At 39.0% G+C, this 21,975-nt stretch overlaps 1 protein-coding gene across 1 annotated transcript in view; it reads right to left on the bottom strand.

The window, feature by feature from the left end:
- Nucleotides 1-11,392: 11,392 nt before the first annotated feature.
- Nucleotides 11,393-21,975, bottom strand: part of LOC114459565 (neural-cadherin-like) — a 494,937-nt gene continuing 484,354 nt past the window's right edge. The window contains exons 36-37 of the mRNA XM_028441778.1: nt 14,435-14,589; nt 11,393-13,116 (exon numbers count right to left, since the gene is read on the bottom strand). Coding sequence (XP_028297579.1) covers nt 12,493-13,116; nt 14,435-14,589 — 779 coding nt within the window. The 3' untranslated portion in view covers nt 11,393-12,492. The remainder of the gene's footprint in view (nt 13,117-14,434; nt 14,590-21,975) is intronic.

The raw sequence follows: 21,975 nt of genomic DNA, 5'->3' as shown, positions 1-21,975 counted from the left end.
AAAATTTTGAAACGCCTCGAAAAGAAAGTAAGGCTATCGTCACGCATAAAAATGTCCGTGAAGATTTCAAAGGCCTTGAAACGTATTTGAGGCTAAAATCAGGCATAAAAATGGGCAAAAAAATTTCAAAGGGCTTGAAACGTAAATAAGGCTAAAGTAAGACAAAAAAATGGGCGTCAAATATTTTCAAGCCCCTCGAAACGAAGGTAAGGATATAGTTACGCATAAAAACTTGCGTGAAAATTTCAAATGACTCGAAACGTATTTAAGGCTATAGTAAGGCATAAAAACGGGCATCAAATTTTCAAACGTTTTTAAGGCTATAGGAAGGCATAAAAAATGGGCGACAAAATTTCAAAGGCTTTGAAACGGATTTAATGCTAAAGTAAGACATAAAAATGGGCGTCAAATATTTTCAAACCCCTCGAAACGGATGTAAGGCTATTGTAAGACATAAAAACTGGTTACAAAAATTTTCATACGCCTTGAACCAGAGGTAAGGCTATAATAAGGCATAAAAACGGGCACCAAAATTTCAAACTTCTCAAAACTGAAGTAAGGCTATAGTAAGGCACAAAAATGGCCGTAAAATTTTCAAACTCCTCGAAAAGAAAGTAAGGCAATAGTTACGCATAAAAATGTGCGTGAAAATTTCAAAAGCCTTGAAACGTATTTAAGGCTAAAGTAAGACGAGAAAACCGGCGAAAATTTCAAACGCCTCAAAATGAAGGTAAGGCTATCTGAAGGCATAAAAACGGGCGACAAAATTTCAAAGGCCTTGAAATGTAATTAAGGCTAAAGTAATACAAAAAAATGAGCATCAATTATTTTTAAACGCCTCGAAATGTATTTAAGCCTAAATTAAGGCATAAAAATGAGCAAGAAAATTTCAAATGCCTCTAAACAAAGATAAGGCTAAGACAAGTAACAGGTGTAAAAATTTAAAACGCCTCATAAACGCCTCATAAAGGGAAGTTAGGCTATGGTAAGGCTAAAAAAACGGGCATCACAATTTTCAAAGCCCTAGAAACAGATGTAAGGCTATTGTAAGACATAAAAACTGGCTACAAATATTTTCATACACCTTGAACCAGAGGTAAGGCTATAGTAAGGCATAAAAACGGCCGTAAAATTTTCAAACACCTCGAAAAGAATGTAAGGCAATAGTTACGCATAAAAACGTGCGTGAAAATTTCAAAGGCCTCGAAACATATTTAAGGCTACAGTAAGGCTTAAAAACGGGCATCAAATTTTCAAACGCCTCAAAACAGAGGAGAAAGGATTTAGTTACGCATAAAAACTTGCGTGAAAATTTCAAAGGCTTTGAAAAGTATTTAATGCTAAAGTAAGACATAAAAACAGGTGTAAAAATTTAAAATGCCTTGAAAGGGAAATAAGGGTAAAGTAAGGCATAAAAATGACCATCAAATATTTTCAAACGCCTCAAAACAGAGATAAGAGATAAGATAAGAGATAAGAGATAACAGCAAAAAAATTTCTAACGCCTCGAAACGGAGGTATGGCTATAGTTAGGCATGAAAATGGGCGTCAAATATTTCCAAATGCCTCGAAATGGAGGTACAGTTAAAGTAAGGTATAAAAACGGGTGTCAAAATAAGGTAGGGCTAAAGAGATCCATAAAAACATATTTAAGGCTAAAGTAAAGCATAAAAATGGTGAGAAAATTTCAAACGCCTCTAAACGGAGGTATGGCTATTGTTACGTATAAAAACATGCGTGAAAATTTCAAAAGCCTCGAAATGTATTTAAGCATAAAGTAAGACAGGCAGGCAGGAGATCTTGGACCTTCTCCCAGCAGCCTTCTCCTGCTGACTGGTCTCCAGCTGTAACTGATGAACTGCTGGGTATAAATGTCAGTGCTGGGACGTTTACTTTTGTTTCATTCCACTTGTGAACGAGGCTCAGTTTTCATGCCAGTAACTCCTGGATCGACAACGAGTGTTTCCCCTGCATTTGGACGTTCTGACCCCCGCTCTGTGTTCTTGCTTTGCCTTTTGTGTTTTTGATTACCTGGACTGACCATGCCTCAGAAAACAATAAGTATTGGAATTATGCACCTGAGCTCCGCCTCCGTCCGTTGGGTCTGCACCTACACCTGCACATGACAGAAAATTTCAAAAAGCCTCGAAACGTAATTAAGGCATAAAAATGGCCGAGAAAATATCAAACGCCTCTAAACAGAGGAAAGGCTATACTAAGGCATAAAAACGGGCAAAAATGTTCAAACGTCTCGAAACGGAGGTATGGCTTTAGTTACGCATAAAAACGTCCGTGAAAATTTCAAAATCCTCGAAACGTATTTAAGGCAAAAGTAAGACATAAAAACTGGCATCAAATATTTTCAAACCCCTTGAAATGGAGATAAGGCTATTTTTGTTTTCTGAGATACTAAATTGAATATAGGAACGCATTAGATTTTCTTTTCATATAACGCTATAGTTTGCCATAAAAATGGAACAATTGTGGATTTTTTTTCTTTTCACTCTGAAAACTGTGTTTATTACCATTAAAAGAAGAACCGGGATGTTTCTGTCCTTGTCTCTTCTTGATGAAGGAATTGAGAACACGTTTTTCTTTCATTGTGAAGCAGAATTAGAGTTTAGTCAGTGTTAGACTCATATCTGTGACAGTGTTGTTGTTGTAATTGCTGTCATGTTTTTCTTTGTCGGTTTTATGGTTCTCATCAGCAGTGAGTCCCAACCTTTGCACACCCATTGCTCTCACACACACTCACACACACTCACACATGAATAATGTAAAGTGGTGAGGAAATTGCGGCGGTCTGACAACGGCGTTGATTCGCTGTCGCTATCTGAAACAATGTGAGAAAGGAAGGAAGACGAGAGGCCAACACATGCATTTCAAATTCAGGCTGTGACTGAAAGAACAGCTGAAGACGCATTAGAAAACATCAATACAGTCACTCACAGCGCGCTCATCATTTTTTCCTTTGACTAATTAAAAGTCGTGTGCTAATTATTGGCTGCTTTGTCTCATTCTGACTAATGTGGAGACACACACACACAACTCCTCTCATCTCATTTAGTCTGGTTTTTTACAGCTGGTTATTGGGGACCTGTCTTTGATAAAGTGGCCGACGTGTTGTCCGTTACCCATAATGCCTCAGAGTAAAGCAGACGTGAGGTCAGCCTCCTCTTCCTTCATGTTGTGATATGTAATTTAGGAGATGTCTGATTGCTTTATTTGAAAGCAAAGTGAATCCATTGTATTTCCCTAATAAGACGCCAACTAATGTCATATTTTCCCGCTCTGGTAATTTCCATACATATTGGCCTCAGTGGTTTATTCTGAGGCTGTAATGAAGTGACGACGAGGCCTTTAGATTGATGCTGAGATCAATTCAACACATCTAATAACTACAGCTTTTGTGGAATGGGTGACGGTTGTTATGTAATTTTGATGGACAGCAGCACAGGCGGAGTTTGAGATTCTTGTCGGGGGGGGGGGGCAAAAGAAAAAATAGAATTAAATATATACTGTCCCTATAGAGTATATATGCCCTCTTCGCAAATAAACACTTTATTTAAAAAAAAAAAAAAAAAGACAAAACAATGCAATTCAATCCGTGTCCCCTTTGTTCTTTGGTTTTTCCGTTTTAAAACCAAATCAAAAAAACAAATAAACAGTGTGGTTATTTATTTTTACTGTCTTAAAACCTAAAAAACAAAACAAACAAAATAAACAGACAAGAAGCGTTTTTCTGTTTTAAAATTACACTTTGTTCTGTTTGTGAGATATTTGGATATTTACGGGAAACTATGACAACAGCTTCACGTTTTAATCTCACCACAGAGGAGCATTATGTCACATTACTGATGAACTGAAACATTATTAATACATTAATGAAACCAAAACAAAAAATCAATATTACGTAAAACTTGCACATGATAGTGACTAAAGAAAGGAAGTGTCTATTGATACAGAAACGCCCAACAAAATACGTCACAATGTTTACAAACAATCAGGGTCTATACTAATATTTTTAAAAGAACAACAAATTAACTCATACATATTTTACAGTCACTGTGTTTTATGGCACTTAAAATATTCATATATTATGTACATTATATTAAGATTTAAATATTTCAAATTAACTTTGGGAAAACTATCATAACTTTTGACCAATGGGGGGGGGGGTCAAAAAAGGAACTGCTACAAATCCCTCATGGGAATATTATTTTCCACATACTGTACATTACATGTGTGACCAACCGATCTTAATCAGATAGTTGGGTATTATTGTCATCTCTGGTCCTGGACGACACTTTTTTCGATGCCACCCTTTTCTAACATTCCTGTTCACACATTTCGGACTCTTTATTGTGCTACTGGCAAAACTTCCTGTTACCAAGAGTTAAAAAAAAACTAATGGAAGATGAGAAGAGATGCTTTTATTTTGAAAAGGGGATGTCTGATTTTTAGCTTAAGGTCGGTCCCAGGACCATTTCATATTTTGCTTGCAATGCATCATGGGACAGTTGATGATGACGAGTGTGCCAACCATGTATACTTAAAAAATGTCCCAATATAGTATACGTTCAGGTATTTCTCACGTACTCAATCTTTTCATACTATCTAATGTGAACGCACTACAAACTCATCTAGAGTATTAGTTTGTTGAGCCAAATCATCAAACCATGGGGTCACCTATTTTTTTTTTAAAACAGTATTCATAATAACAACTGAAATAAAGATGAATCTGACTTCCATTCATCCATTTTTAGACCTGCATAATCCGTGCATCATTCCTTCATTTGTTTTTCATTATGTAACAAAAATATGAAAAGTCATTATTTGATATTTGTTTGTATTTTGTGACCCGGAAATGTGAATCTGACGCTAACGGCTATGCTAACGGCAGTTCGGCATGACAAGATCGCTGCTTCCAACTGTGCATCAGAAACGTGTCCTTTTCTCTTTATCTGGTGTTGAACACAGAACCTTCTCATGGACATTTAGGAGGAATCAGAGACTCTTAAGTGTTGCAGAGATAAACATACAGTATCTCAGAATGTGTAACGCTTCACTTCTGGCTCACGTACTTTGGCAAATCGGTAATGGAGAAAACGAATAAAGGTGTTATTTTTCCATTTTTCGTTTTCTGTACGGAAGCAAAAGAGCTTGAATTTGAAAAACAAGGCGTTTTCTGTTTTTTCATTTTGGTTTTGGAAACAAATATCAAATAATGAGTGTTTTTTTTAATTTGTAAAGTTTTTGTTACATAATGAAAAAAGAATAAACAAATGATACACAGATTCCGCATGCTAGTTTTTCTGAACTAATGCCCTCGTATCTCAGCCTCTGATTGGCTGGAAACGTGGTGAAAGTTGCCTTCAGGTTTCACTGGGAAAAACTGTCTGGCAGACTTGGGCAACACTGCGAAACTATCAGTTTATTGTATATTTAGCCTTTTTTTGGGATTATTGATCGCACATCATACAGAGGGTCAAATTATTGTACAAATGCCATAGTTAGCTTCCACCTGGCACCCCTGGGATCTTTTCTCCTGTATCTTCTGTATAAAGGTACTGGATTGTAATAATCTTTCTATCATTTCATTAAACTGACCTCTCCAGACGTTACCATAGCCGTGCTTGTTCTCCAAACATGAAATACATATTCTGCCAGTATTTCACTGGATCTGCCATGAACATGCTCGTTTGCTGTTATATAAGACTCATTTCACACAATCACGACTCAGCAAAGCCACTGCTGCAAATAGATGAATTTATTGAGGAAAACAAATGATCAAAGCAAATACAAAACACTTATTCCAACTGTCAAAAGCTCATCAACATCATTTGGATAAAAAATATGTCTTCTTTATTTGATTTTTTTATATCTTCAAAGCTACTTCTCTGGACAAAAAGCAATATTTTTTATATTTTTTTTATCAGTCTATCTTTGCATTTACAAAAGAGGTAAAAACATTGACTTGGTTCACGACATGTCTGCACCCAAACACAACATTTAAGAAGCCACTTCATGTTACTGAGGAATGAAAATGGAGGGAGTGAAAATGTTGGTCCTTAAGGCCACGCTGAGCTGCTCTGTGAGCGGGATTCAAACCCTCATCGTCCTGCTCTGAGGAAAAAAAGAATCAGCCTCCGTCTTACTGTGTCTGCAGTACACACACACACACACACACACACACACACACACACACACACACACACACACACACACACACACACACACACACACACACACACACACACACACACACACACACACACACACACACACACACACACAGAGAGGGATTCTGGAAAGCTGCAATCTGGGAAAGTACTTTTTTCCAAAGTCCAAACAATCCTTTAGTTTTCCAGTGCGACAGTAAGCCATCGCCTCCTATCAGGATTAGTGCTGTGACATGTTCTCACTCTGAGTGTTGATGAGATGGAGGTGAATGGAAACACCCACCATGACTCATCCTGCTTTCGCACCTTTTGTTTTTCCCATATTTTGAAGCAAAGTGTGACTTTAGTAGCAGAGGAAAAGCTCAGGCCTCTTTATGGATTGTTACAGCTCAGCTTTGCTTCACTGGGGACACCCCCCCCCCCCCCCCACACACACACACACACACACACACACACTCTGTAATCAGATCCCTCTTCCTCTGTGCAACGTGAGCAGCGCTTCCTCTTTTTTTTTTATTCCTTTCTAACAAATTGTTTGTGCTGGTTCAACAACTGCAGAAAGCCTCATTTGTTTTGTTCTTTCGGAGACGAGAGGATGAGCAAAGAAAACAGGATCAATCAACCTGATGTAATGAGGAAGCCAAACAACATTTGAGAGAACTTGAGATTGTGTTACTAAAAACGCTCACAGTTTGGATGAATTAATGTATTCACACCGTGTCAGCAAAACCGTTATGTTTATGAGCCACAGGCAGCGCTGCTCACATTAAGGCTGTGTTCACATCGGTTTAGTGGTGGACTGGGTCTGAATGGGTGGGGAACAGCTGATAAATTGATCTTCTTGGTTTGTCTCGATTTGCGTTCAGAGAACTTCTGGTCTGCTCCAAACAACCTCTGGAGCAGTTCCATGAGCTAACCAGCTAATGTAAACTGGTTACTGTAACTAGTTCCTTGATCTAACCAGTCACTGTAACTAGTTCCATGAGCTAACCAGTTAATGTAAACTAGTTACTGTAACTAGTTCCATGAGCTAACCAGTTAATGTAAACTGGTTACTGTAAACTAGTTCCTTGATCTAACCAGTCACTGTAACTAGTTCCATGAGCTAACCAGTTAATGTAAACTGGTTACTGTAAACTAGTTCCTTGATCTAACCAGTCACTGTAACTAGTTCCATGAGCTAACCAGTTGAGGGTGTATTCTTCGTTTCTTTGTCCCTGAAAGCAACAATTTTCTGTGATCAAACCAAACTAATGTGGATTTTTTGTTTGTCGATTGTCAGCCTGACAAGTTTAACCTCAGGCTAACAGAGACTATCGTGGTTTAAAGCTGCTGGAGACAAAATATTTCGTCATTTAAAAACATATTGTAGGTCTCATAGATCAATAAATCAAACATTATTTGCACTAAAAAAAAAAAAAAGACATTTGTGTTTGGTGTGTTGCATTGTGGGACATGGAGTCTCGTAAAGCGCACCCGCTATGCTTATTTCACTAACCTTGTTTTGTAAAATAAGAAAAACCCCAAGGTCTCGTTCAATACTATTGAAAACCTTGTTGCACCCTCACCGTCCCATGTGCCTGTACACACACAGGATGACTGTAACAATTTTTTTTTAACTTTTTGTAAACAAAGTACAATACATTAGGGCTAGCATCACTCCTCTCTTGGTTAGATTGTGCACTGCCTCAGCCCCTGTGAGCTCATGGTCCTCCTTCACTCCTGTCAGCCTACAGGATGTTGAAGTTTTAGTAGAAAGATGAAACCCTCACCAAGCACTGTAGACATTGTTCCTACTTCTCTGCTTTTGAATGTGTTTGATGTTGTTGGTCCTTGGGTGGTAAAATTGATAAACCTCTCACTTTTATCTGGCTCAGTCCCCAGCTTCTTTAAACAGGCTGTAGTAAACCCAATTCTTAAAATACCCAATCTTGATCCGGGGGAGCCTATAAACTACCGGCCCATATCTAAGCTTCTCTTCATGTCTAAAATCATGGATAAAATGGTTGCTAAGCAGCTAACCTCATACATGGAACAGCATGATTTTTATGATAAATATCAATCTGGTTTTAGATCAATCCACTGAAACTGCTCTTCTGAAAGTTTCTAGTGACGTGATGATGGCCGCTGACTCTGGTCATTACACAGTTTTAGTTTTACTTGATCTGATGCTGCCCTTGATACAGTAGATCACAGTATACTGGTTGATCCACTCAAATCTGAGATGGGTTTTCTGGTACTGTTCTCCAGTGGTTTACCTCTTACATTAATGGAAGAACCTTTAATGTTGCTATTAACGATGTTATGTCCAATATGTCCAACCTGTCATGTGGAGTAGCCCAGGGCTCTGTTCTGGGGCCTGTTTTGTTTTTATTGTATCTGATGCCTCTTGGTCGGTTGATCCGTGGTTTTAAAAATGTGTCTTATCATTTTTATGCTGACGATATCCAGTTGTACTGCTCCTTTAATGACTCAGAGTTTCACTTTTTATCTTAGATTGTATATTCCATATCAAAAACTGGTTGTCATCAAATTATCTCCAGATAAATTCAAATAAAACAGAAACTCTGATCATCTCTCCTGATAAAAAGATCCTCTGATTAAAAACTCTCTTGGTGATCTGGGCTCATCTGTTAAAACCAGCCTCAGAAACCTTGTGTTTGATCAATTTACCACAACTCTGTACAGCACTTTGTGATTTTATCTGTAAAAAGCGCTTTATACATAAATTACTTGCTTACTTCGTAGACGGATGAATAGAAGTGTTTTTACTTCTTCTACAGGTCAAAGCAAGTACTTAAGGGTGCATTCACACAGACGGACCCTAAAGTGGTTTAAATGTTCCAAGATCAAGTCTAGAGAAAATCAAACAGGAGAATTCTAGAGCAATTTTTTCTGTGGGTCTCAGAGCGTTTCCAATCAAAGTCTAGAGCGATTAGGTTCACTGTGGAATCGTGCTCAGAGCGGATCAAACACAGGAAGTATCGGCGATGCCAGCAACGGTGCAAACCAGTGCTTTAAAACCATCAAAAGCTGCTCCATTGTTGAATGTTGTGAAAGAACAAATGGAGAAGGAATAAGTTTCTAGTGAACACTTAAGGTACGTTCACACCAAACAACTTTGCTTGAAAAGTCACACATTTTGCTGGTTTCATCGCTCCAGTGACGTGACGCGAGGGCTGCACTCTTCTACGTTGGGATGAGTTTAAATGATCAACTTACGGAGTTACGAAAGAATGAGTTCACTCCAAATAGACTTGGAATTTCAAAGGCTGTAAACGTGCGGCCGTATAAGTGTACAGTCCTCTCAGTGCAGCCTCTGGCTCTGCAGACACACCCTTCTCCGACCAGGGGAGTGACGTGGAGAGAAACTCATTGTTTCTCAAAGTCGTTTGAAAAATTCAAACGACTTTGAATTGAATTTGAGCATCTTATCACTGGAATCACGTGAGTCGCGACGCTTGAAGGGAGGTCATTTATATTGATTTAGAATGTAATCTAGTCGCCAGAGTCACTAAAGTCGCGTTCGGTGTGAACGCACTCTTAAGTGTTGGCTTTGACCCATAGATGAGAACCTCTTCTTCAGGTTTCTGTTACTCCAGTAACATCCCCTCAACTGGTTAGCTCATGGAACTGGTTACAGTAACTAGTTACAGCTATAAGGTCCATCGGTGTGAATACAGTCAAGTAAGCAAAGTTCAAGCACTTTAATGAGATGAGCAAAGTTGGCCGTTAGCTTTAATAGCTGTTCATTATTATAAGTCGAGTACCAAGAAAAATGCTGCTGTTCTGGGAACTCGTGTTAAACTACAGGGAGTCATGGTTCACAACAGAAATCACTGAGAAACCGTGAGAACTTTCAGAACAAGTCATTATAATAATTCCTGAATTTAATATTGGGTTTCTTGCTATAATTGAAATTGAAACATGGTTAAAGGTGCAAGAACCAAATGAAAAGGTGTCGTTTCTATGGCGATAAAAACACACAATGAGACCAGACCAGACCAGTCAAGACGCTGAAAAGACGACAAAATGAAACGGATCGTAAAAGCTGAACAGACCCAAAATAAATCTGTTTGTCGCCTGAAACCAAAGCCGAGGACCTGATGATCCCTACGAGGTCAACACGTCATCAAAGTCTTTAAAGCAGTGCTTCTGTTTGTTTGACCAATCAAAGCAACGAACGTTTCACTTTGTCTGAACTAAAGATGAAAGTTGGCACTTGAAGGAAATCCTGATTGTTTCATTTAGAGTCCATAGTGGGAGGGTTTGGGTTTATAGGTTAGAGCAGGTTCCCAAACTTTTTCTGCTGTGCCCCCCCCTCCTTCAAGAACCCCCCATCGCAAAATACTTTTTCTTTTTTTTTTAAAAAGAGTAAAAATAACTATTATTTTATTTTAATAACATAAGATTTGGAACAGTAATAAAGCTCTTTATTAATAAAGTGCAAAGAAAAAACACTTTTTCTATTTTTCATGCTCAAGGTTCATCAACGCCATTCTAGCGCCCCACCCTTGCGCCCCCCTGTCATGATGTCACTGCCCCCAGTTTGGGAACCACTGGGTTAGAGAAACTCTTTAAAAGTTGTGAGTGAATATTAATGACACAAAATAATCTTTTGGGACCTGATCAAACCTCTGAGCCAGGGTTGGGGTCAATTACATTTTTCATTTACAATTATGTCTTCAATTATCCATGTTATGATTAAGATGACGGCCTTTGTTCCAATTACAATTTAGTTACAATTATTTTCCTCCTGAAAGTCAATTACAATTACGTTCTGAATTACTTAAGTTCAAATTTAATCATTCACAATTACTGAGCCTTTAATAAATAACCCCATAAAGATACAATGGTTTCCTTGTTAGGTTTCCTAATCAATGATATTATTGGTATTAATAAAAAACAAATTGGATAATATATAATATTTTTGTGTGTGTTTTACAGCTGATTTCAGACATGAGTCAAAACTACCTGATATCATAAGTGATATAACAGAAAGCTAACACAAGAGGAAAGATATGTTTTAATTGCATAATTTAATTCAGATTCAGTAATTGTCATTCATTGTAAATTAACTTTAGGGGAAAAACAATCATTGTGATTTTAATTGTAATTGGAAAAAAATGCTTTTCAAGGTAATCAGGAGTTGTAATTGAACATTCGTAATTGAAGAAATAATTAGAAATTGTAATTGACCCCAACCCTGCATGTTAGATTAGGAGACCAAACAGAATTGTCACTTGTCACTTTTAATGTCTATTTAAATTCTAATGATTTCTGCCCAAAATCCCAGACTTTGGCACATGAATGTATTATATTATTATGATGATAACTGTATCAAAGATGTTTCTGTTTATTCCTCATCTCACAGCCTCTATTCAGTGACTATCAAGTTGAAAAAGAGCCTGACATGGTTGATATTCTCCCGAGCGGTTTTCTGTTTGAAATGGTGTCGTTTCGTATGCGTGAGGAAAAGCGTAAACACAGCGAGCGTTTCCTCTCCTTCCTGCCGTCCAAAGGCATCTCTTTGTTATGGAGCCGTTTGGTTTTCTGCACGCGCTCCCTCTGGGTGGGGGGTTTGGGGGGTGGATGGAGAAGTGAGAGTGAGAGTAGGAAATCAAATGAATACGCGGGTGCGGTATTAAGCAGAAAGCTTGATGTCTTACAACCCACTGAGCGCTGGAAGTTGAAAACACCCAACCAATACAGAACCACTCCAGCCAGCAGAAGACACATTAGCAGAGCTGAAAATAACAACGTTAAAAATAAAAGCCTCACCCAGGACTCCCTGGGTTTACGGGGGCTTGTCCAGTCTTTTTTATACTAACATTGGCAGAAGCTGTGTACAGGCAACAACAACATCCACTCAGTGACAATCTGCGCTCTGCGGTCTGAGGGCGACTCAGGACTCAGTATGACCCTCCCCCCCAACTTCACATAGCATGAACTCCCACCCCCACTTTATTTCCCCCCCCCCATGTGGAAAATAGAAGAGCAGGTTTATGTACAAAATCAGCAGCTTGGTGTCAAAAATACAAGTTTTGGTGGCATTGATTCACTAACAAGTTAAAAAATGTACTGCAACGTTTGCAGCTGCTCAGCTGACACTCATGCTGGGGTGGGGGTGTGTGTGGGGGGGGTTCCACTGGGACTGATGGGAACCATCGTCCACTGGATGTAACGTCTTTTCCTGTCATTACAGGACAGGAAGCTCCTCCCCCTGTCAGTCACTGAATAATTACTCCGCCCCCATAAGGAGGGGCTTTGCGTCCCGTTGATCAGGGTCCCTCTCAGTCTCGGGGGCAGCTCAGAGGTCACTGGTTTCGGCGCGCTCATAAAGCGCTCGGAGCTTTTCAAAGCGAGGCCCCCAGTCGGCGAGTGTCTCCTCCCTCCTTGACTCCCCCCCTCCATCCAGCCCTGCTGAGCTGAAGGAGCTGAGCGACCCGGCCAGGGAGCCCCCTCCTTCGGTGGAGAACACCTGTAGGGAGTCAAAGGGTCCAGTGTCCGGATGCTGGTCCGCGTCACGAATGATCTCGCACAGGTAGCGCGCCAGATCCTGGCTGGAGAACGACAGAGAGCGTCGGCTTAACTGGGTCGGCCGGGTCTGACCCTGGGCCGGGAGCCGCGTGGGGGGGACGTCCCACCGCAGGCTGGCGGCGGTCGCGGCCGTGGTGGTGGTGCAGGATGACGAGGAGCAGGAGGAAGTGGAGGACGTGGAGGCCACGGAGGGGGGCAGCGTTGCTGAGCTTCCTGTCCGGCTGAGGGGCTCCAAGGGCTGGACTGAGGGGGGGTGGCCGTGGGCCTGGTGGAGCAGGTGGTGGTGAAGGTGGTGGGGGGGAGGGTGGTGCAGGGCCCGGGAGCGGCAGTACTGGAGTGACTGGGCGGGGCTTGGCTGGAGGGACTTCTGCAGCTCGGCCATGTCGTAGGCGTTCTACACACACACACACACACACACACACACACACACACACACACACACACACACACACACACACACACACACACACACACACACACACACACACACACACACACACACACAATAAAATCAGACCAAAAAGACTTTGTCCCATTGAGATCAGACAGAGAAATTATTAAATCTGGCAGGAAGAAAACAGAAAAACACAGAAGAAGCTAAAACAATCAGTCATCGCTCTCACATTTACAGGGAATGTACCAACATCTCACACCTGAAATCTCTGAAAATGGGAGAGAATCTAGAACCATGAACTCAAATGTTAAATATGCCAATAAGATAAATGTGCAAAATAAATACTTAAACTAGTTTAAAATTGAAGAACACTTTTTAAATTTAGTGTCCTCAAAAAATTTTACAAAATGGGAGACAACATACCCCACCCTATACAATCAAAGCTCGACAACATTTTTTCTCATAAATCACTGTACAGTATTACATTATTATTTTTTAAAATATCAAAAATAAAAATAACAGTTTCAAATGTGGGCAGCGGGCCAAAACTAATCACTTGCTGGCCAACTTTGGCCCACAGGCCCCAAATTGGACGGGCCTGTTTTAGAGGCTTCATCAACCCAGCTGCTAAAAATCCAAATGTGTGACATGCAGGACAAGCCCTTTTGTATTTACATGTCAATACTGTTAGTACTGTATACTGTATTAGTATGAATTGTCCTATTTTAAAAATAGATAATGAAACTAAACTAAGCTCTGAATGAGTCCATGTGACACACAGTGAGCCTACATCAGAGATGGAGAATGGGCAGATCAGGGGCCACATGTGGCCCTCAGTTAACAGTGGCCCTGTTAACTAAACACTCAAAATGACAAAAGAAAATCACCAAATAACAACAAAAATACTACAAACACACACAAAACAAGAACAAACACACACAAAATGAGAATAATCTATAAAATCACTCCCAAAAAACACCAAACATCAAATAAACAATAATTACTCCAAAAAACACACAAAATCTTATCAACAATATACAAAACCAAAAATAAAATGCACTAAAAAACGCACACAAAACAACAACAAACACACAAAACAATAGAAATCATGCATATTTTCATGTTAATGCTCTGATTGATCATTATTCTAATGCTGACATGAATGTTGATCACGTGACCTTTGTTTCCCTTCTGTCATAAAAAAATAAAAGGAGCTTTATTACTCTTCTAAAATGTGTGATTGTAAATGTTATTTTATTATCATCTGTTTGTTAACTTTAAAGCAGACGTGATATGGGGGTGGGCGTGCTGTGCGTACCTGGTCTTCTTCTCCTCCTCCCTCCTCGTCGTAGTTGAGAACGTTCTCTCTGATGTCCTCCCAGCCGTCGTGATGTGCAGACACGTGGTAAACGCCCTCCTTCAGCCCTTTGTAAGACCTCCATCGTGTGTAGAGGAAGATGCCCAGCAGCAGCACTGAACACAACACACACAGGTTCGTCAGCACAGCGCCCCCTGGGGGAGGGGTTTCTTTGATCAAAGTGCAAGCGCAGCTAATGCTAATCGATCATGGGTTTACGATGTGTTCTGGTTTAAGGGGAAAAGACGACTAAAGTTTGGTGAATACCAAAAACTGAAAGAGCACCAGAGTTTGAACAATTGGCTTAATCGCACAAACACACGTGATACATCTGATTAACAAATTAGATTTTACACAACAATGAATAAAATAAAAGTCTTTCAATGATGAATTAAATAGAAATATAGCTGTGCAACATGTACAATAACAACATACCAAACAATTGCATGTATTACAGTGTAGGCCTCACCGATCAATAAATCAATATAGATCATTAACTCACAAATAAATGTACAGTAGAAAGGTTAGATTTTTCACTTGAAAGTTTGTTGCATCGTCTTGAACGTTTGCTTTCTATCAGTATAGACATTTCCCTTTGAAAGGTTCCTTACAAGGTCACGAGAGTGAATTATTCAATTAATTACAGTATTTTTTATTTGGTAAAGATTTTGTTGAAAATCACCTAAACACGTCATCAAAGACGACGCTGAAGCTCCCCAAAGACACACAGAAAAAATACGTTTGCATGGGTGAAGACAGCTTGTGTTTTTATGAAGTTTGCAATAAATTCATTACAGAAAAATAATTCACTAAAAAAAAGCACAATTTCTTTTTTTCCGACTCCAAACACTGCAGAGCCAATGTCATTGTTTAAGTTTAACAGTAGCTGGAAAATAATGGGCATGACAAATCATGAATGTGGTTAAATTGGCAAAAAATAAGCATTAAATATGGTGAAAAGAAGTAAAACGTGACAAAAATGGGTCAAAATGTGTGACATTAGGTGGAAAAGTGGTTTATAAATGCTTAACATGTCTTGTGCAGGAAAGGCATTGAAATATGATGTAAAAATGTCAGAAATGGGAGTAATGCAGAAAAAATTGATTAAAAGGAGCAAAAATATGATTTTGGTGGAGTTGCAGAAAAACGGTAAAAATAAGCAAATATAAGCTCAAATTGTTCAAAAGATTATCTTCATTTTTTAAAGGCATCTGGTGACCCCTCCCAGTGTCCTGTGACCTGAGTCCAAGGTAGAGAACCCCTGGTTTAGAGTTTATTTAGATCAGGTGTTTGGTTGGTTGGTCTGATCGTATGGAACAGAACACAGGGTGATTCTGGGACACAGAGTTTCTAACCACGTCATTAAGAAGTAGACTTTGTGTTGTTATCACTGAATTCAGCTTTAGTAGTAATCAGCACTCTCACACACACACACACACACACACACACACACACACACACACACACACACACACACACACACACACACACACACACACACAGAACAACTAATCTGCGCTGTGTGACCTTTTCTAAAGTCTGCTACCAATCAACTCTTCCTTTGAGCCTTTTCACACTCACACCCACACACTCACTCTTCCAACTTTTCAACTGGTGAAATAGAGCCGAGACGCTAGTTAATAATTGATTAACTGTTACTTTGAGTCAAAGCCTTTTTCCTTATTTATTTTTATTTTTGTGCAGCGAGGATGGATGAGTCAGAAAACTCGTCAACCGTGAAGCTTATTAATTAATACACAGGCTGTTCAAATCCAATTAAGGCCAGTTCATCTGTGATCACTGTTTTTCCACATCTGTATCTGTATCACAGCTGGAGCTCAGCAGCTGCTCCATCATAGACAGAAGGAAGTCTATCTACCAATCAATTGATAACGTATCATCCCCGACAACTGTGTATGAGTGAAGCACTCAGGACGGATCAATACTCACTAACACTGATGTGAGGCTGATTCAGAAAACATTTAGTTTCACTTTTCTACGTTTATCTAAAGGTGTTTAATGAGAGAGAGGAAATAATCACGTTTACAAAGAGACAAAACACGCCTGGCTTCCTGAGAGACAATGAGCAGGGAAAAAAATTCAGTTTATGATGGTTCATTGTGTATATACTGTACAGCAGAGTTTCTCAAACTGGGGTACGTGGCACTACAGGGGGTACTTGAGAGAGAGAGAGAGAGAGAGAGAGAGAGAGAGAGAGAGAGAGAGAGAGAGAGAGAGAGAAAAGAAGGAAAATTAACAAATGTAAGCATTAAAAAAAATGTGGTCTTATAATGTTTGTTTCTTAGTTCAAAATAATATTCATACTAAATATTACCAGAAATTCACAAAACGACAACAAAAACACCAAATAAGAGAAAAATATACTGAAGAATAAAAAGAACAACCAACAAAATACGCAAAATGGCACCAAAAACACACAATAAAAAAATAAATACTTTACAATTACCAGCAACACACAAATCTACAACGAAGACACATTACTACAAATTACACAAACATAATAACGACACCGAAAACACACACACTGAGATAGAACAATTTAAATAATACCAAACACACACATCAACAAAATACACAAAATGACACAAGAAACACAAAATGATGTTGATTAGAACTGAAAATATAAAATGATAAAAAAACTATAGAAATAAATTTATTCATGAGGCACTAAATACTGTTTCATTCACTTTATTCATTTACAAAATGAGATTCTATAGAATGTGCGTAATCACTCATTTATTCCATCATTATGATCTATAGATGTTTTTTCACATAATTCTGAGCAAAATGTGGGAAGTGGAGTCCAGTAGACGGATTTTACTTCATTCTTTCTGTGATTTCTTGTGACGATTCAACACATTTCTGCTGTTTTTGGTAAAAGATGATTATTTTGTTGTTCTGTGTGTTGTGAGTCCTTTTTCTTTTTCTTTTGTATATTGTACATTTCTGTGTTACTTTTGATGTCAGATTTTTGTTGCTCTTTAATTTTACATGTTTTTCATTTGTGTAATTATTTAAATTATTTGGGGGCCACACAATTATAGCTCAAGGTTTGCATGTGTAATTTAATGCTTCTCTTACACAGATGACAACGTACACAGTATAATCTGTGACCAACCAATGAACAACTCTCTTTTTCTTTCTCACACAGCAATTAAAAGCTCGGGATCGATGAGTGAAACAAACGAGACGCAGATGTGGAGTTGCTTTAAAGAGCGGTTCTATTTCACCGCATGAATCAATACCCTGATGCATTATGGGAAAATACAGCATCTAATATAGACTGGAGCAAACAAACAAAATAAGTGTGTTACTCTTTGGTTTATTGCACTGTGGTTTTATTCCTTTATGTGTTTACACTCCCTGCTCTGTAGTCCAGCGGTGTGTGTGTGTGTGTGTGTGTGTGTGTGTGTGTGTGCTCCACAGGGAAGAGAGCGTGTAAGCTCGGGGTCAGGGTGTGTAAGATGAATCTGCTGCGGTCAAACGCCTCTCCAAGGGCCACACGCAGCAGTGGAGGATTTGATTGGTGGATCTGATATCTGTGTGTGTGTGTGTGTGTGATCTGTTTATTTGTTTACACTGCCTCTAAGGTCCTGTGCTGACTTATACCATCGCTCTTTCTGTTGTTGTATAACTTCTCGTGCTCTCATGCTTCACTCTGACTGCGACCTTTTTCTTCTTCTATTGTCTCCTTCCTTCACCAAAACTCTTCTTTGGCCTCCAGATGCCTTCAAGAAACTATGAATATTTTCTGACCAATTTGAGCTCCTTTTTGCTTATTTCTTTACCATTTTTCTGCAACTGCACCAAACTTGCCCCAAATTTTTGTCACTTTTTCTTGCCATATTTTTCTCCCTTTAATGCATTTTGCTACATTTCTGCCACTTCATCACATTTCAAGACATTTTCTGCACATTTTTTCCACTTTCAAGACATGTTCAGCACTTATAAACCCTTTCCACCACTTTTTAATTATTGTCACTTTTAAGCTCTTTTCACCATATTTCATGCCTATTTTTTCCAATTTAACCACATTAATAATTTGTCATGCCCAATATTTGCCAGTTTAAACTAATTGTTCCAATATTAACACTTAACTGATTTTACTACTTTTTCTGTCCATTTTTGGCCACTTTAATCAAAATTTTTGGTCACTTATGTCAGGTTGACTTTAGTCAAATAGCTTTATTTAGCATGCGTTTTAGATTTGGCGCTAAGGCTCTGTTCTGGGACCTCTCTGCCCTTCCCAGCAGTTGTGTGGAAAGCCCAAAGCGAAGGGAGCTCCCATTCGCGTTTCCATGAGCTCCATGGAGAGGCATAAGCAGAGAGAGCGGTCAGCAGGACCCCCTGGAGCAGAAGCACAGATGTTTAGATGCCAACAAAAGACAGTGTTTAATTAGACAGAAAAGGAAGAGGGAAGTATGTTGCCATGGTTTAAATGCAGCATTGAGACCAACTCTAACCAATGAGAAGCATACAACATGATCAGCTGGATGATTAACTGATTAGGAGATGTATGCTGTCAGTCGTTAACAGCTACTGACAGATGAAGGGGCGGGACTAGCTTGATTTCCGTGTCTGCCTGAACTAACACGATGCTCAATTTTTAACCCATTTTATTTCTGATTAAAACAATGACTACTCCTTTAAGATGACTACATACAGTACTTTGGTGCTCTGTAATAATAATTACATAACAATGCTTGGAATGTTTAGCCGTTATTCTTCATCAGGACAAAGTCTCTGTGCTTTCCTCTCAGTTGTTCTTTATCTTTATCTCTTTATTCCCCCTTATAGGTGGTCCTGTCTACACATGTCTGTTCGTCAATGTTCATGTCTGTGTTCAACCACCTTCAGCTACAGTGGGGGTCCCTGTTCTCTGGGGTTACGGGGTGAAAAGGTTGAGAAACCAGGGGTCCAAATGACTAAGGATAATTCTGTCAAAATTAAAGTCACTGATGAAAAAGAGTGGCGTAAAAATAAAGCTTGTGTGTGTGCGTGTGTGTGTGTGTGCGCGTGTGTGTGTGTGTGTGTGTGTGTGATGGGATTTCCAGTCAGACGATTCATTTCCAAGCTGCCTTGCAATAATATCAGAATCCATAAGTACTTTAACTCCAGTCAATATTAGACTTTCCTCAATGGATGATTCTGTTTCACAACAGTCTGAATAACTCTGTCTTCTTTATTATTTCTGTTCCATAGTGACAGATGTATTTTATACTCCTTAGAATTATAATATTGGCTTTGGTAAAGTTATTATGACACAGAAGATTTTTCTCTATTCCTAAAAACTCATGGAGATGATTTATTTTAATCAGATGAAGACATCGTGTAGGCATCGGAGATCCAAGAATATTTGCTCTGAGAAAAAAAAAGTGACATTTTGAAAGTGCTGCACAAAAATTTGGTAACATTTTTATACACAAGGCTGACATTACGCTAACATTATCTGTCACTAGCATTAATAAGGTGTCATGAAGGCTGTCATTAAGTGTGCTAAATTATGACTCCTTTGGGGCTATGTTGGCATTTTATTGGTTAGGTGGAGAGATCTGGTGGGGTTAGGGTTAAGGTTAGAGTTAGAGTTAGGTTAATGAAGGGCTTGGGTTAAGTTAATGAACGACCCCCCTTTATTTTGTTTTCATGTAACATAAAAATATAATTAAAGAGTTTAAAAAAAAAAAAAAAAAAAAAAAAAATCATTGACATTGTTGGTAAAAAGTTCTGCATTGCATTGTGGGATGTGGAGTTCTGTAGACAGATGCATAGTAGTGTTTTTGCATTTTCCACAAAAACTCTTTCCAATGCATTTTTGATGTTTTCACTGAAATTGGGAAATATTTTGGGGTTTACACAAAACGATGAAACTAAAAGAGCGTTCACACCGACGGACCTTAGAGTGTTGAAAATGTTTCCTCCTCGTTTGGTCTAGAGCGACGAGGTTCACTGTGAACACAACTGCTTTTGGAGCGGATAAAAAAACAAGAAGTATAGGCGATGAGGTAGAGCGCACGGCATTGTGGGTGATATCAGGAGAACCACGTGAAACAGGGAGAAAGAAGAAGTTTCACAGCATTCAAAGAGTTCTTCTATCCCCGTGGTTCACAGCATCGCCTTAGTTCAGGCAGGCATGGAAGTCAAGCTAGCCCCGCCCCATTAGCTGACAGTAGCCGTTAACAACTGACAGCATCCAACAGAAATCCAATATTAAATTTAGAAATTATTATAATGACTTGTTATGAACTTGTTCAGAAAGTGACTTCTGTCATGACTCCCTGTACTGACAAAACTTCTCTGAACAGCAGCATTTTTCTTGGTACTCGACTCATATTATTGCACTGCTAATAAAGCTAATGGCTAACTCTGCTCATCTCATTTTAAGTGCATGACATCATACTACCTGATTGGATAATGTGGGACTTTGTTCAGAAACTCAGATTTAAGATTCAAATATTTTAAAACCAAGTGTTTCTATAGTTTTTTCTACAAAAAGCTCAATGGTTAGATAATGAGTTTGGAAGTGTTCAATGTTCACCAAAGGAAACTGTACAGAACAAATGATAAACAGATGAAATGTTCTAAATTAGATGAACTTTGATTACTTCATTATATTTTAGGGTGCTTTCACACAGACGGATCCTAGATCATTTAAAAGAAGCAAAGGATGTGTTTGCTCAGATAGTCCTCCTCGTTTGGTCGGTGTGAACACAAACAATGTCCAGAGCGGATCAAACTGAAGAACTCTAGAGCGATTGTTTCTGCTGGTTTCTGAGCATTTCCAATAAAAGTCTAGATTGATTGGGTTAGCCGTGAACACAAACTGTGTGGACTAAAAACAGGAAGTATCGGTGATGACGCAGAGCACACAGACCTGCAACAAACCACCAAATGCAGGACAACTGGTTACTGCTCCATTGTTGAATGTTACTGTTAGTTACTGTAACTAGTTACTGTAACCAGTTACTGTAACCAGTTGCATGAGATAACCAGTTACTGTAACTAGTTCTATGAGCTCACCAGTTACTGTAACTAGTTACTGTAACCAGTTCTCCTGCTTTTGGTGGTTTTAAAGCTCTGCTTCACACCGTCACTGGTTTTCCTGATTACCCACAATGCTGTGCATTCAACGTCATATCCCATACTTCCTGTTTCAGTCCGTGTTGCGTGCGCTTGTGTTCACAGTGAACCTAATCGCTCTAGACTTTGATTGGAAACGACAAAAACAATCAAACTGTAGAATTCTTCTGTTTGAAACTAGAACAAAAATGGAGTTGAACCAATCACTGTCCTTTTCTGGAGAAGCAATACTAGAAACCACAGAAAGAATGAAGTAAAAACACTATTAAATATCCCACAATGCAATGCACCAAACTTTAGCAACAATGTCAATAGGAGAGTGTTTACACAAATGTTTTTATTTTATTTATTGCTCTCTGAGGCCGACAACATGTTTTTATCTTGTGAAATATTTCATCTCCAGC

This window comes from Gouania willdenowi, chromosome 3 (genome assembly GCF_900634775.1).
Source record: "Gouania willdenowi chromosome 3, fGouWil2.1, whole genome shotgun sequence".
Lineage (NCBI taxonomy): Eukaryota > Metazoa > Chordata > Actinopteri > Blenniiformes > Gobiesocidae > Gouania > Gouania willdenowi.
Note: the sequence above shows the minus strand (reverse complement) of the source record. Positions and strands in the feature narration are given on the sequence as shown.